Below are 16,970 nucleotides of genomic sequence, written 5' to 3'. Positions count from 1 at the left end.
AGGAATTTCTTCTCCTAGAATCTTTAGAGTTCTCTTCTCTGATGATCAATGGAGGATGGATCACTGAATATATTTAATGTTAAGTTAGGCAGATTTTTGAATTACCAGAGTTACAGTAGAGGAGGCAGAAGTGTGGAATTAAGGCCACAATAATATCAGCCCTGATCTTTTTGAATGTTGGAGCAGGAGTGAAGGACAACATTTCAAACTTCTATTTCTTCTGAGGGTAGTATTCATCAACTAACTTAGTATAGCAACCTGCATCACAGCACATTCCAAACTCATAAACAACATTCTGAGAGCCAATCTCAGAGCCTGCAACACGAGAAAAAGAAACCCTGGACAGATGCAAATGGAAAAGTCCTTGTCATTAATCAACCTCAATAGCTGAGGAAAACAGGACCAGAAAGCATGCCTTGAAGCCATTGCTCTACAGTGATCTCATTTGTAATATTTGCAATTGGATCTGCAAATCAAGATTTTTTTCACATCACATACAAGATGATCATAACCTGAAGAGTCAACAACTGGTCTTCAAGCTGCCCATACTCCATCGAAGTGATGAGAGAATCCATCACTTCCCAATATGGTAGCCCCCAAGACACAGCTGTAAATGAGAAAATCTGTTTGAAACGTCGTGTCAGAATTAAGAAAGCAAGTGATAGTGAAGGAGTGGATCATTAAGGAGTGTTCTTCATATTATCCCCTTACAATTCATGCACAATGCTGGGTGTAGTTTTCTTTCCTTGTGACTGCATTGAACAATTCTAGATATTTCAATATTTAGAATCCCAGAATTAAGCTGCCAGAGCTCTTTTTCCTTCCATTATTATTACAGGAAACAAATTTTGAAGGCATGCTTGTGCATACAATTGAAGCATTTTAAATGAAAGCATATCTGAAGCTTTTCTGTGTATAAGTGGTATAATTTATATCATATTTAATGTTTAGAACTAACTTGAGATGTAAGGTAATCCTAGGAATTGTTTCGATAGTTCAGGCAGATATTATTCAGCAGAAAGACTTGCAATTAAATCAGTCTTATGATGGCATGCTGCTCTCAAATCTCTTATACTTTTTGTATTGTTGCATTTCTTGGATAAGTTAAACAAAGTAAAATGGCCCCAGCTTGTACAAAGTGCTAAAACAATTATAATACTTTCATACTATATAGGTCAATATCTCCAGTGGTCGAGTATAGGACACATGGTGAAGAAAACAGTTTGCACTCAAGTCTTGATTGTCATTTGCATTTCATCTTCGAGTAGTAAGTTTTTTTTTTAGAACAAACAAGTCAATATCCATATGGTCATATAGGTGAAGCATGTCTGTTAGCTCAATCAAAGACTGGCATTTCGTATCCATCGGGTTAAATATGGATTGCATTGTTTTACCTCCTCATCAAAGAAGAACAAAAAAGTATGTTGAAAAGCATTCTTTGTGGACTTTGGAACAAAATGTCTAAATGTTTGAAGAAAACCTGTGTCACTGAAGCATGATAGAGCCCATATGGTACAAGCACTTTTAGTTAATTCTCCCTTACTTATGTTTCTAAAATCTATTAGGTAGGTCAGACAAGGTTGCAGACTTCTCCATGACCCATGCCTATGTTGCTGTGTAATTTGCCAACAAGAGACATATTTTTGGCAGGAAGGACAGCATTTTCCCTTTTGGCTGAATGTTCTGCTTCAAAAAGACATTCAACTTATAGGCTGACAGAGAGCTAACAAAATTTATCCCAAATATAACAGGCAAAATTGAATGGCAGGCAGTCATGGGATGTGAAACCACAACGACTTGGTTAGTTGCCATCCCTATTTATGTTGCTTCAGTTTTTCAACAGGAAACATTCTGCTTATATTCAGGATTTAAGTTTTCTATGGCTACATAAAACTAAAGCTAGTTTTTTTTCTGTACAAATGCAGTAGTACTGCATGGTTGGAAAGTCTAATTTATTGTTATCTTCTGCAGGCTTTCTACTTGATTTTGAGCTTTTTTTTATTTATAATTCTCCTTTTAACGTAGTGCAGATTTTAGTTATTCAGTGAACAACAGATGGTAAATATCGAGGGATGACCATAGTACAGTACCACAGCTCTACTGGTGCAGTACGGTTTCAAAGCACATTCAATTACATTTTGCATACCAACTGGCACATATTTATAATGTTCTGAATAAATATTAAAAAGCCCTTAGTGGTTCTTTTATTAATGAAAAAAATCTGGCACAGTACTTTGACAAAATTGATTTGAAGGCATAAATCAAAAAAAATCTTCTGGCTGGAAACAATGCCCATGAACTTTATCAATTTAAAACTATGTAAAGAAACTACGAGCTTAATTTAACAATTCCATGAATTGACCTGTCATTAAGATATATTTATCTGTGGAGGTCTCACGCGTGACACTACTCAGTGTAAGTTTACTCAACAGCCTCAAATGTTTAAAAGGTTTTTTTTTGTGTTCTCATATTACACTACTTGATATAATGAAATTCTACACCATGACATTAGTGATAATGATGAGTTTTGTCTTTTAGTTGCAGATTCATTGCACATATACACAGCTTTAAATGGTGCAAAAATGCTTACAAAAGAATTTGTCAGGGCCCATTAAAACTATGTTGTTATGACCTTCATACTGAGGTGTCTAGAACAGGAATTAAAAAAAGGACAGAGGGTCACTGTTTAAGGAAGCAATAATTCAACGTGGAGCAGCTTTATGATTCCAAAATTGCCTGCAATTGTCCCTTGCAGATGATTTGTTCAAGCAGGTAATTTTCAATGCTAGTGGCGAAAAGGAATGAACATATCTTGGGTATAAAGGAAAAGGCAGAGGTTTCTAAATTCATACGATTGTCCACAATTATTTATTTATGACAACTTGTAATGCTGTCACAAATGTTGCAAATCTTGTACCATTTTACAATTAATTCAATAAAAAACATATACCTATTAATGATATTAGTGGTTATTGGTCTGCCCTAATTCATAAAATAATCAAGAATTTCCATGGCATGAAAGTATGGGGTTCAACAGGTTTTCCGTGACTTCTACAGAGTCAGTGTGAATTACATGTGATTACACTCAGATATCCAATTTTTACAGAGGTTCTAAAACCCTCCACGGTTAGAATTCAGTTCTAGTTATGCAAAGGTAAAAAAAAACATTCAGTACAAGTTGAAAATCAGTCCAAAGGTTTGAAGAACTCAATGTTCTACCAGAAACTGTGACGGAATCAGAATTAGATATAATTTTTCAAAGGGAGCTGGATAAATGTGAGTTATACGCATATGTAATTTTAAAAAAAAGTGAAAGAGAGGGAATAAGACTAAGTGCACTCACACAGGTTTCTGCACAATTGGTTGAATTCTGTGTTAAGAAATACAATGCTTTTAGATTGGTATAAATAAACATGCATAAATATATTGAAACAATGTACAATCTATATACTGTACTTGAGACACTAGGCTGAATTTCTGTTTCTGTATCCTTATCCAACTGTCAGGATGAAGAATGGGTTGAGAACCTGGAAATGTTAATTGAGGGACCTTGACAAAGGTTTATGAGGAGATGGCCAATTAAGAGGTCCCTTCTAGAAGCTCTGACTTAATATCAGGCAGAGCCAATCAGAGGCTCTGGACAACACACATCATCACCAGAAGAGATGAGCATCGCTGAAGCAGATGGTAAAATGAGGCTCATCCTGAAGACTGTAGAAAGTTTAAAAATTTAAAGTGACCACAAGACATGCTCTAGTCCATTGGTAATCACAAGTGTAGGGAGAGGTAAAAGAATACATCAAGACATTGCAATAACTTTTCCCCAAAACCATCAGTTGGGCTTTGGCCTCAGGCCTCAGCAGGGGTCCTGCCTGCTGTCTGCAAATTTCAGATGGTTTCTAATCATTGCACTTAAGATGCACTTTAATTACCCTATTATGTTTCCCACCTTTGGCAGATGGATAGCCATCATCATTATGGCCTCCTGCTCCCCATTACACACCCTGATTCACCCTCAATGAAAATATGCTCAAGATTGGTGAATGATGCAAAAAGATATACCGGCCAGTAGATCAAAACTGCCAGCAAACCTGCCTGTAAATGAGCGACGCAAATTCAATCTATTATTTCAACTAATTACTTTGTATACTCAATGCAAAAAATTTTTCTTCAAGAGTATTTATTAAGTAGATCTCTGAGGCAGTTCACTGGTAGCAGCACTTTTAGAAATTTTGAAACAAAATATCTGTAAATACAATGATTACTGTACGTGCTGTATTTATTAGGTCTTACCTCTCTGAGGCCAGAATCTGTGATACTGTCTAGATTCACAGAACCCTCATAAGTCAGGTAATGGAAAACATTGAGAGCACGAACTGCCTCTGGGCCTCGTTGTTTATATCCAAAAATAAGGTCAATCCACTGATGCAACTGGCAAGAAACAAATTCACTCTCCAGAGCCTGCACAAAAACATTAAGAAATAATGAAACAATAAAGCAATCAAAATTATTGTTCTAAGATTCACATTGCAATGTATTTATCAAGACTGCATCTTTTACGCTCGTCTTATGTTTCTTTTCCTTCTCCTCAACTACCCCCCAAGAAAAAGTATTAAATGCACTAATGGATATTTGTTCCACTGGAATAGCTCTACCATTTTTCAGAATACAGTATAAATGGTGATAAATTTAATTCATGAAACCACCGCATTGATTTCCATTTAAAAGATTGCACAGATACCTAATTTTTATTCTTTTGCTTCAAAATATCCAAGCTCATGCAAACATTAAATGTTATTACATCAGTGATATTTACATTTAATAAAGGGAATTTTAATAATTAGCATTATCTGCTCAGAAATTTGAGCAATTTTAGAACCTAACAGACAAAAATACAAATATTATTCCTTTAAGGAAATGTATGACAGATGTTCTTGATCACATAAAATCACTATTCTCTGACCTCATACATTTTTATTTTCTCTGCTCAACGAATAATTTAAGAATTAGAAAATACAAATCATCATAATGCACTCATCCTCAAGGTTAAGTCAGCACAGTTCATTGAATTATGCTGACATTTTTAGCTGCCATCATCATATTTAAGCGGCTCTCTGGAACCGACAACAATAGACAGATAGTCACATGAAGACAAAGATCAAAGCATTTGGGCCAACTTACTGGACACTGTATTAAACATGGCTGATGTTTCCGAACCTTAAAACAATTCTATGGATTCTATTCAACAGGGCAGTAATTTCTCTAAAATGGATGAGTTTGGCAACAACACTAGAGCAAAACTTCTTAATAAAAGAATTAAAACAATCCAGAGATATAATGTAATCCTTGAAATAGCTGACAAGTGACCCACCAAAATAATATTGCTTTCATTTTAAAAAAATTATATACTATAATATCAAACTTAATAATTTAATAGCATTTTCAGTGATATTTATCTACTGTAGCATTGCTTATTTTGATCATGTCATAGCAGAGAAATCATATGGCTGAAGGACAAACTACAATTTGACAACACACAAGGCATGCAGTAATCACTGGTCCCATTTGCAAAGCAAATGCATTTGAGATGGCTTGGTTATATGGTATACATAAGGCCAGATTTCCAACTGAACTGCCTGAGTGAAGAAAGGAAGAAAAATAAATGAAGATCATATATACCACCTTTCAAAAATTAAGAATGTCACACAATGCTTCATAGTTAAAGGATTACTTCTAAAGTGTACTTTCTTGTTAAGTAGCCAAATACAACAGATAATGCAAGGTTCCACAAACAACAAATTGATAAAGGAACATCCATGTAAACAACAGTCAGAATTTCAGTTTAACATTTCATGCTTTCAGCCAGACATAAGACAACATTCAGCCTTAGGCTGACAAATGGCAAGTAATATTCACTCCGCACAAGTACCAGGCCATAACCATCTCCAACATGAGAGAATCTAGCCATTTCCTTCTAATTGCTTCCATTGATGTGCAGATTATTTCACCACTAAAAACAGAAAACCCATATGTATTAAGCATTTTTAAAAAGTCATAATTGGTATGAAAGAGGAAGATTCATAGAGATGTACCGCATAGAAACAGACCCTTTTGCCAAACTTGTCCTTGCCGACCAGATATCCTAAATTAATCTGGTCCCATTTGCCAGCATCTGGCCCACATCCCTCTAAACTCTTCCTATTATATATACCCATCCAAATGCCTTTTAAAAGTTGCAATTGTACCAGCCTCAACCACACTTTCTCTGGTAGCTACTTCCATACACATTCCACCCCCTGCATGAAAACACAGCCCCTTAGGCCTCTTTTAAATAATTCCTCACTCACCTTAAACCTATAATCTCTGGTTTTGGACTCCCCTATATTGGGGAAAAGATCTTGGCTGATCACCCTAGCCATGCCCCTCATGATTTTATGAACTTCTGCAAGGTCACCCCTCAGCCTCCGATGCTCCAGGAAAAATAGCCCCAGTCTATTCAACCTCTCCCTATAGGTCAAACCCCTCAACCCTGGAAACGTCCTTGTAAATCTTTTCTGAAAGCTTTCAGGTTTTTCAACATCTTCAAAGTTTGTGCGAAGATTTGTAGCTCGGGTGCTCGTTGCTGTGGTTCTGTTCGCCGAGCTGGAAGTTTTTGTTGCAAACGTTTCGTCCCCTGGCTAGGCGACATCATCAGTGCTTGGGAGCCTCCTGCGAAGCGCTTCTTTGATGTTTCCTCCGGTGTTTATAGTGGTCTGTCCCTGCCGCTTCCGGTTGTCAGTTTCAGCTGTCCGCTGTAGTGGTTGGTATATTGGATCCAGATCGATATGTTTTCAACATCTTTCCTATAGCTGGAAGACTAGAATTGAATGCAGTATTGCAAGTGTGGCCTCACTAAAATCCTATACAGCTGCAACATGACTTCCCAACTCCTACACTCAATACATTGACCAATAAAGGCAAGTGCACCTAACAACTTCTTCATTATCCTGTCTACCTGAGACTCCACTTTCAAGGAACTATGAACTTGCACTCCAAGGTCTCTTTGCTTGGCAACACTCCCTGGGACCTTACCATTAAATGTGTAAATCCGGCCCTGATTTGCCTTTCCAAAATGCAGCACCTCACATTTATCTAAATTAAACTCCATCTGTCACTCCTTGGTCCATCTGATCAAGGTTCCATTATACTCTGAGATAACCTTCTTTGCTGTCCACTATGCCATCAACTTTGGTGTTATCTGTATACTTACTAACCATACCTCCTATATTCACATGCAAATCATTTATATAAATGACAAAAAGTAGAGGACCCAGCACCGATCCTTGCAGCACACTGCTGATCACAGATCTCCAGTCCGAGAAGCAATCCACTGCATCCACCCTTTGTCTCCTACCTTTGAGTCAGTTCTGTATCCAAATGGCTAGTTCTCCCTGTATTCCATACAATCTAACCTTGTTAATCAGACTACCATGCAGAACCTCGTCAAACATCTTACTAAAACCTATGTAGACCATGTCCACCATTTGGCCTTCATCAATCATCTTCATTACCCTCAAAAAACTGAATCAAGTTAGTAAGATACGATTTTCCACACACAAAGCCATGTTGACTATTTCTAATCAATCCTTGCCTTTTCAAATGCATGTAAATCCTATCCCTCAGGATCCTCTGCATCAATGTGCCCACCATTGCTGTCAGGCTCACTGGTCTAGAGATCCCTGGCTTTTCCTCATCACCTTTCTAAAATAATAGCACCATGTTAGCCAACCTCCAGTTTTCTGGTATGTCACATATGGCTATCAATGATACAAATATCTCAGTAAGCAGCCCAGCAATCACTTCCCAAACTTGTCCAAAGTTCTGGTGTACACTTGATCAGGTCCCAGGGATTTATCCACCGTTATGCATTTTCAGACATCCAGCACTTCCTTCTCTGTAATATGGACACTTTTCAAGACTATTCAAACATTGGATAACTAACAATATCTGTTGACAATATTCATTTAACATGTTATCAAATACAATCATAAAATTGCACAACACTCAGATACATTTATTGATTTCCTTAGTTCTCTCTTTATAGTAAACGCACTTGAATCTAGAAAATGGTTGGATCTGATCACTTTGAAAAGATAGCATTTCTAAATTATATCAAATGCAATTTTACAGGGACAGAGAGGTCTCAATTTTGTGGTAAGCCAGAGGAGGGAAAATACTGCCTGTCCTCAAGTGAGGTTGGTTACCTTTCTTCACCATAAATCCACAATTAGGTTCTCCTAGGTATCACTTTACAGAACAGCCTAGCGAAAGGACTTACACCTATACCAGTTTTTTCTCCTCAGGCAGAATGTGGACTATCCCATATCCAAGTCCTGAGGACCAGTGAAATCCTCTGTTAACACAGAGTTGAAGTCAGAGAACAGTCTGCTTTTGCAGTCAGGCCATGACTACCTGCTGCCCCTTGACCTGGATTCTCCGCCATTAATGGTGGAGGTCAGTTGTAGCAGGGCTTTCACCTTATCTTTCCTCAGAGTCGTGCAGCCACATGGCTGCAAAAGGCCTGAAACAGATGAGGGAGCACAGCACCTTCAACACTGGGTGACCCATTCAATATATGAATGATCTCTGAGTATGCTCGCTTCCCCAAAATACCTCACCTTCTCCACTAAGAATCTGTCCCGCACCAGGTGTGTACAAGGCATCCTGTGGAGGTGGGTGATAAAGCCTGGACACACCAGGACCTGGAATCCGGTGTCTGCCTGTAGTGCCACTCCAGGCCACTGCCGCTAGTGGAAATAAAGAGCAACCAGCTAATGCAATTGTTTGGAAGCTCCAAAAGTGTGATTTCGCCCAGGTGAGGGACACAGGTCTTGTCATGAGCCAATTAAAATTTCACTTAAATATCATAGGCTTAGGTGGGAGCCCAATAATTAATATTTAATTATTGAAACAAACTTAATTAATTGGTTAAGGGAACACTTTATATGAGTAGTTGTTTTTTATTTATTATTCAGAGGTGGGAAATAAGGAATAAGAAAAAGGCATATGCTAGATACCAGAATCAAAGTTGCAAAAGAAATCATGAAGAGTACCACAAATACAGAAAGAGGCTAAGACTGGAATAAGGAAAGCAAAGAGGAAGCATGAGGAAAAGATGGCAGGCTGCACTAAAACAAATCGTAAAACATTCCTCAAAAATATTAATAATAAAAGATTAGTGAAAAAGAGAGTAGGGCCCATAAGGAGCAAGCAGGGTAAACTGCTCACTGAAGCAAAGAATATGGTTGAAGTACTAAATGAATATTTTGCTAAATTTGAAGGTGGTGACAATAGCCCAGTTGAAAATGTGGCTGTTGACAGTGAGATGTTAAAATGGCTGGCAGCTCTCCAGATAAAGAAGTTGCGTGGCCCAGATGGGATGCCTCCTGGATTGCTGAGAAAGGTAAGGGTGCAAATTGTGAAACTGCTAACAAAATTTTTCCAGGCCACTCTGAACACAGGATTAGTCCCAGGGACCTGGAGGACTGCAAATGTGTTGTTATGTTTAAGAAAGGGGCAAATGAAAACCCAGAAAACTACAGATCTATCATCTTGACATGAATATTGAAAAATTCATAAGGCCATACTACCAGATAAAGTAAATATACCCTTTGAGAAAAATAAGTTAATACCAGTCATCATTGCTTTGTCAATGGCAGGTCAGGTCTGATAAATTTAAGTTATTTGACAAGGTGACACAGGCAGTGGATGAGGCATATTTGGACTTTCAACAAGGACTTGATATGGTGCGAAATGGCAGGTTGGTTAGCAAATTAGAAATGTTTGGGATTGATGGGTCTTTGGCAGCATGGATTAGAATTCAGTAAAAGATAGGAAACAGAGGGTAGGTAGAGATAGGCATTTTTCAGATTGTAAATGAGTTGAAAGTGGTGCTCCTTCGGGATTGGTTTTGGGACCACTGCTTTTTCTGAGTCACAAAAATTACTTGTACATGGGTGTTGAGGGCAAAATCTCTAAATGTGCATGCAATACTAAACTAGAGAGAATAGTGAATCATGAGGATAATGCTGAATGACTTCAGAGGACGTTGACAAGGTAGTCAAATGGACAGGCACCCTAGAATATGAATTCCAATACAGAGAGATGTGAGAAGAAATTGATAGAAGAAACATGGTGAGACAATACAGGCTTGATGGTGCAACTTGAAGAAAGTACAGGAGTACAGCAACCTTGGGATTCATGTGAATGATTCTCTGAAGGTAGCCAGGCAAGCTGACATAAATGTGAAGAAAGCTTATAAGATCCTTGGGTTAATAAATAGAAACAGAGCGAATAAAAGCAGGGAAGCAGAGAAGATTAAGAGGTGACTCTTTTGAGGTGTACAAAATTATGAACAATTTTAACAGGATAAAGAATGATATTCTATTTCCACTTGCTGTAACTAGGGATCACAATTTCAAGACTGTCAGCAATACAGCTAGGACTGAGCTGAAGTGAAACTTCTTTGCTGAGAGGGTTGTAAGGATTTTAAAGGTGTTGCCTGGGAGAGTGCTGGAGGTGAATTCCATATGAGGTTTCAAAAGAGAGCTGGAGATTTATTTGAAAGTGATGAATTTAGAGGGCTACAGATAGGGTTGGAGAACGGGACTAGCTGTGTAGCTCTTATGAGAGCTGGTACAGACACAATGGATCAAGTGGCCTCCTTCTGTATTATAAAAGTATATGATTAACCATCACAAAACATGTACTTGGCCATTGCGATTAAGTGCACAATACTTCATAAACTTTTGGACTGCTGCACTGACACACAACTTTATTTAATGCTCAACAAAATTAATATCACTGAACTTCCAATTATCAACATTGTAGGAGTTATTATTGGCAAAAAACATAATTGAACTTGCCACACAAATACACAGAGTACAGGGAAATGTCACCTTATCATTCAAAGCTATTCTATTGTCCTATAAGGAATTAAGGCAGCATCACCCAGAACAAAGCTACCTGTTTGGTTGATATTCCATCAACTTAACAATAATTTCTTCCACCACTAGGTAATAGTGGCAGCATTGACTATTATCTGCAAGATACAGACTATAGCAATTCACTAGGGTTTTTTTGACAGCACCTTCCAAACCCAAAACTTGGAAAGAGGAGAGTAGAGCAATTGGAACAGCCCCACTTGCAAGATCCCTTCAAAGTCACATACTGTCCTGACTTGGAAATATATCTTTACTCCTTCACTGTTACTGGCCAAACATCTGGAACTCTCACTCCTAAAACACTGGAGGTGCACCTACACAAAGATGTTTCTGCATTTCAGGAAGATCACTTTAAGGGAAATTAGGGCAGAGCAACAAATAGGGACCATATTAGTAATGTCACATCTTGCAATGAAACAGCATTAAAAAAAAAAGTATCATTAGAATATAGCATTCCAGAATTTTAAAATGTTATTCTCTATATTATGTGAAATATAGAAATACAGATGTGTTATTAAATTTATGTAACTGGGAAAGAATACTGGTATCTAGTATTCAGTGCTACAGAGCATTTAGGCAATGCTACCTGCTATGGTTTTACACCTGGAAAATAACTGGGATCTATTAGGCAAGTGTAGATACTGAGGAAACCCAAAAGCAGCCTTACAGAGAAAGTGCATGAAGCTGACAGCAAAAATATAATGGACCAATCGAGTTCACCTTCCAGTAGCCCACACTGAAAAAGGAACAAATATTTCACTTCCATTAGGAACAGTGTCAGGGCAAGGCACATGACAATATGTTTTTAAGATTAAAAGATGCTCTTAGTTGTATAGCAAAATATAAATAATATTTGGGTAGGAAATAATGAATATTCGAAATAGATTTTTAAAATATTTATAACCACAATAAATTAATTACTTAATATCTATTCCTTCTATTTTGCCAGTTTCAAGCATAGTTCAAATGCACTTTGAACTCAAGCTGAATGCAGCTGGCTTAGAGTCAAGTCATGCAAACAGCTGTCTTATTTGAAAATAGCCACCGATTTGGTTCAGATGAGAATCTGAAATCTAACTACTTAGAATTCTTTAACCAAAATTTTTAAACGTTTTTATTAATATACTCCTTTTGAATTAAACACTTACAGCAAGTAAAGATGGTTAGTTAAATGTTGAAATTCTGAATTATTATTAGCAAACAGCATGATTAAGGGCATTGTAATTTGGAAGGTAAACTGAAACAAAAAACAAAATTCCCACAATTCCTTATCCTTGGTTTCCTTTGCATTCACATCTTTAGTATTCTTGAACAACAAGCTGAATGTGTTCTATTTATGGCTGCCACACAGAAAAAAATCTGCTGGGATTGAATGGCTGACTAATACTGCAGATGCACATCTGTGAGTAGCTTTTTAAAGCTGGTAAATTATGATTGATGAACCCAACAATCATGTAACATTATCAGCTGCACTCACTACTTCTGTCCTTTGGTGACATCATAGAGGTCAGACAAAAACCATGTTAGTATTGAACACACTGCTTTAATAAGGTTAAATGAATAAGTCTCTGGGAAATGTCTAGCCATATGTAGTTTGGAAAAAGGCTATTTGCAGTTTATCCAATACAAGAATCAGATATCATTCTTACCATTCTATTAATGCGGACAAAATCTTCTGGCTTCTTTGCCCACATTGGAAGCTCAACATCAGAAACAACAGTGCCATCTTCTCGGATGCCAAGGTTATAATTGTTACTATTCACAAACATTTCAGGTAAATAATAGAATTCCGGAATTAGTTCCTGGTTAGGAAAGAGACAAAAGACAAGAACGTTTTTTTTAATCAGATCAATAACTGCTGTGAAACAAAAGACAAGATTTCTTTAGAAACTTCTTCATCACAATTGCCATTAGGTCACGATTGGCTATACCCCTGAGTCATGGATTAATTATAACTAAAACAATAACCCAAATATATACAAACACATTGTCTTTTCTGCTACATGGATTTGTACAACAAAACATGTTACATGTAATACATTAAAATGTTTGTATTTTCCTCAGATTATCAACAATAAATCCATACAATTTTCAATGAAAAACATGCCATTGGTGTAATAGTAATAGTTATCACATGTCACCTCCTGAATGAAGTTTTGTGCTCTTCCTCATTTCCTTTGTTTTCCCTTCACTGGTTGAAAGAGTTTGTGGGCCTGTCTCGATTTCTCCCCTCCTGCACCCCCTAGATGAGTCTTCCATACCTACTTGAGTCATTTAGCCCACATTTGGCAGACACTTTTCCATCACTTTCCAATTTTTGTTATCCCACCCTCCACCAAAATCCTTTCCTTTATCCCTTTTATTCCTTTTCTTTCTTCTCCCTGTTCTTCCCTCCTCCAACATCACCCTGCTTGAATTCAATGATGTGCTTGGTCTTGATACCATGTATAATGCTGTGAAGTTTCTTTTAAAATGGTATATCAATAATAATAAATACATTGGCATAATTTCAAGATTATCATCCAATTTCAAGATTCAGTCAATAATAAATCATTTGATAACCATTTATTGTTTACAAAATCACCCAATACTTTCAATGTGAATGGTCATCCTGAGATCAGTGCTTAATTGTACAAGTTACATGTTAAGTTGGCAAACTCAATGTAATATTATTTACATTTAATTTGCAATTAAGTTCATCAGACCTCTTACTTGCGGGGCAGTTATCATACATCAACAAGCGTGTAGTGTCATTTTGATCATTCTGATGTTTGTTAACAATGGACTAATAATAAAGAATCATTTAATAGCTCCAAGCAGGAAGAGGCCATTCAGCTCATCATGTAAGCTTTTTATAGCCCAATAGCCTGCTATCTGCAAGAGCAACTCAACTCATCCCATTCCACTGTCTTATTTTCAGTAGCCTTATAAACCTTTTCTTCTTAAGCTAATTATTTAATCTTCTTTTATAAATCACAATTGAATCTGCCTTCACCACACTCCAAGGTATTGCAATATAGATCCAAATCATTTGCTCCATGAAAAATATTTACCTAATTTTGCCTTTGAATTTTTTTACTGCTTATCTTAAATCTGTATCTGCTGGTGGGAACAGTTTCATTTAATTTGTTCTGGACAGATCACTGATGATTGAATACCCATCAAATTTCCTTTAAACCTCCCCTTTTCTAAGAACAGCAGTCCCAACTTCTCCAAAGTATCGACGTAAGTGAAAACCCTCATCCCTAAACCAATTCTTGGAAATCTCTTCTGTACTCTCCCTAATCTTTTTCACACTCCTCCTAAAGTGTGGTGCCCTGAATTGAACAGAATATTACAAATGAGGCCAAAATAATATTTTCTAAAGGTTCACTGTAACTTATTGCTTTTGAAATCAATGCCTCTATTTATACAACCCAGAATTGCCTCATTGACCACTTTTCGACCTGCATTGCCACCTTAAATATGAGGTACAGTACTTTCTAACTCCACCTTTCTTCTTGATTTCACATTTCTGCATGGTATTTTACTTGTCATGTGTCTGCCCACTTCACTATCCTGTCTATGTTCTCTTAGGGTCCAACGCTATATTCTCCACAATTCACAATACTTTCAAGATTTGTATCATTCTCAAATTACGGAGAACATAACTTTGAAATTCTGTTCTTCTCAGTCAAGTCTAGAGAATTAAGCATAGTAATTATCCTTATACATATTCCTGCAGAACCCCACAAATATTTTCTTCCAGTCTGAAAAATAACAATTCAACACTTACTTTTGCATTCTTTCTATCAGGAAGCATGCTTAGTAAGTTTGTGAATGACAACCAAAATTGGTGGTACGGTAGACAGAGAGGAAGGTTGTCTAAGATTACAAAGGGATCTTGATCAGTTGGGCCAAGGAGTGGTGGATGGAGTTTAATTTAGATAAATGTGAGGTGTGATGAACAAGAGCAGCCTTAACACAGATAAAAGAGGGGCCCTGGGGAGTGGTGAACCGAGAGACCGAGTCATTCAGGTACATAGTTCTTTGATAGTTGCACCATCATGGGTACACAGTAAAGATGATGTTTGGCACACGACTTTATTGCTCAGACCATTGATTGCAAGAGTTGGGATGCCATGTTGCAGTTGAACAGAATGTTGATGAGGTCACTTTTAGAGTACTGTGTACAGTTTAATTAGATTAGATTAGAATAGATTACATTACAGTGTGGAAACTTCGGCCCAACAAGTCCACACCGACCCGCCAAAGCGCAACCCACCCATACCCCTTACCTAACACTACGGGCAATTTAGCATGGCCAATTCACCTGACCTGCACATCTTTGGACTGTGGGAGGAAACCGGAGCACCCGGAGGAAACCCAAGACACGGGGAGAACGTGCAAACTCCACACAGTCAGTCACCTGAGGCGGGAATTGAACCCGGGTCGCTGGCGCTGTGAGGCAGCAGTGCTAACCACTGTGCCACCGTGCTGCCCATATTCACCCTGCTATAGAAGGATATTATTAAATTGGACAGAGTGCAGAAAAGATTTACAAGGATGTTACTGGAAGTGGATGGTTTGATTCATAACCTTGTAGAAGTTTATAACATCATGAGGGGCATAGATCAGGTGAAAGCAGAAGTTTTTTCCCTAGTTTGGAGAGTTCAAAACTGAAGGGCATAATTTTAAGGTAAGAGGAGAAAGATTTAAAAAGTACCTGAGGGGCAACTTTTTCACACAGAGGGTGGTCTGTATGTGGAATGAACTGCCAGAGGAAGTGGTAGATACAGGTGTAGTTACAACATTTAAAACACATTTGGACAGGTACATAAATAGGCAAAGTTTAAAGGGATATGGGCCAAACCCAGGCAAATGGGACTAGCCTAATTTGGCGAAACTTGGTCAGCATCTAGTGATGTGCCAAAAGATACAATGGTAGGGCCTTAGCTATCTACAATTTATATCCATGATTTAAATGATGGGCCCATCTGTGTTGATGTAATATTTTTTGACAATACAGAGTAGGAAAGCAAACTGTGTGGAGGACACAGAGTCAACAGAGAGATATAAATAGTGAGCAAATGAAAATAGGATAGGAAAAGTATAATGTGGGTGGCAGGAAGAGTAGAAAACCAGAGTATTACTTAAAGTAGAGAGACTGCAGAAAATGGCAGTATAGAGGTATTTGGGTGTCCTTGCATATGAATATCAAAAGTTAGCTAAACATATAGCAAGCAATTCAGAAGAAAATGGAGTATAAAAGAAAGGAAGCATTGGTACAACAGTACAGGTATTGGCGAGATTACATCTGGATGATGTTTTGATTTCATCTAAGAAGGGATATAGAAACATTAGAAGCAATTCAGAAAAGATTCACTAAGCTGATTGTGGGGATGCAGGGACTGTCTTATTAAGAAAGATTGAGTGGTGATGTACAGCATATGGGGATTGGCTGAGTAAAAGACATTTGAAGTGTTCAATCAGACATGATTGTATTTAAATATTTTTTATTCAATCATGGGTGTAGGTGTCGCTGGAGGAGCTAGCATTTATTTTCCAAAACTAGGATATTCTTGAGAAGGTGGTGGTGAGCTGCCCTCTTGAACTGCTGCAGTGCATGTGCTATGGTGGGGGAGGCTTAATGGGCTGAACGACATACTCCTGTTTCTATGTTAGTGCTGGACAATAAATGCTGTCTTAGCATGTGAAGCCCATATCCCACAAATGAATTTTAAAAAAATATCAGGACTATACTATTTGGAGTGTAGAAAACTGTAGAACACAGTCCTGCCAGACTGGGAACAAGTCTTTGAAAACACAAAAACTGCTGGAAAAACCCATTAGGCCTGGCAGCATCTGTGAAGGGAAAACAGTTCTGAAGAAGGGTCACAAGATCAGAACAATTAACTCTGCGTTCTCTCTGATGAGTCTTTCCAACAACTTTTATTTTTTATTTCTGACCCAGCATCTGCAATACTTTGGATTTTTATGTTTTATGGA

General features: G+C 37.6%; 1 protein-coding gene across 1 annotated transcript in view; it reads right to left on the bottom strand.

Moving 5' to 3' along the window:
- Positions 1-16,970, bottom strand: part of nbeaa (neurobeachin a) — an 849,844-nt gene that overhangs the window by 54,364 nt on the left and 778,510 nt on the right. The window contains exons 48-49 of the mRNA XM_043692709.1: positions 12,632-12,784; positions 4,294-4,461 (exon numbers count right to left, since the gene is read on the bottom strand). Coding sequence (XP_043548644.1) covers positions 4,294-4,461; positions 12,632-12,784 — 321 coding nt within the window. The remainder of the gene's footprint in view (positions 1-4,293; positions 4,462-12,631; positions 12,785-16,970) is intronic.

The sequence above is a fragment of the Chiloscyllium plagiosum genome, chromosome 6 (assembly GCF_004010195.1).
Source record: "Chiloscyllium plagiosum isolate BGI_BamShark_2017 chromosome 6, ASM401019v2, whole genome shotgun sequence".
Classification (NCBI taxonomy): domain Eukaryota; kingdom Metazoa; phylum Chordata; class Chondrichthyes; order Orectolobiformes; family Hemiscylliidae; genus Chiloscyllium; species Chiloscyllium plagiosum.
This window is presented reverse-complemented; position numbering and strand designations above follow the sequence as displayed.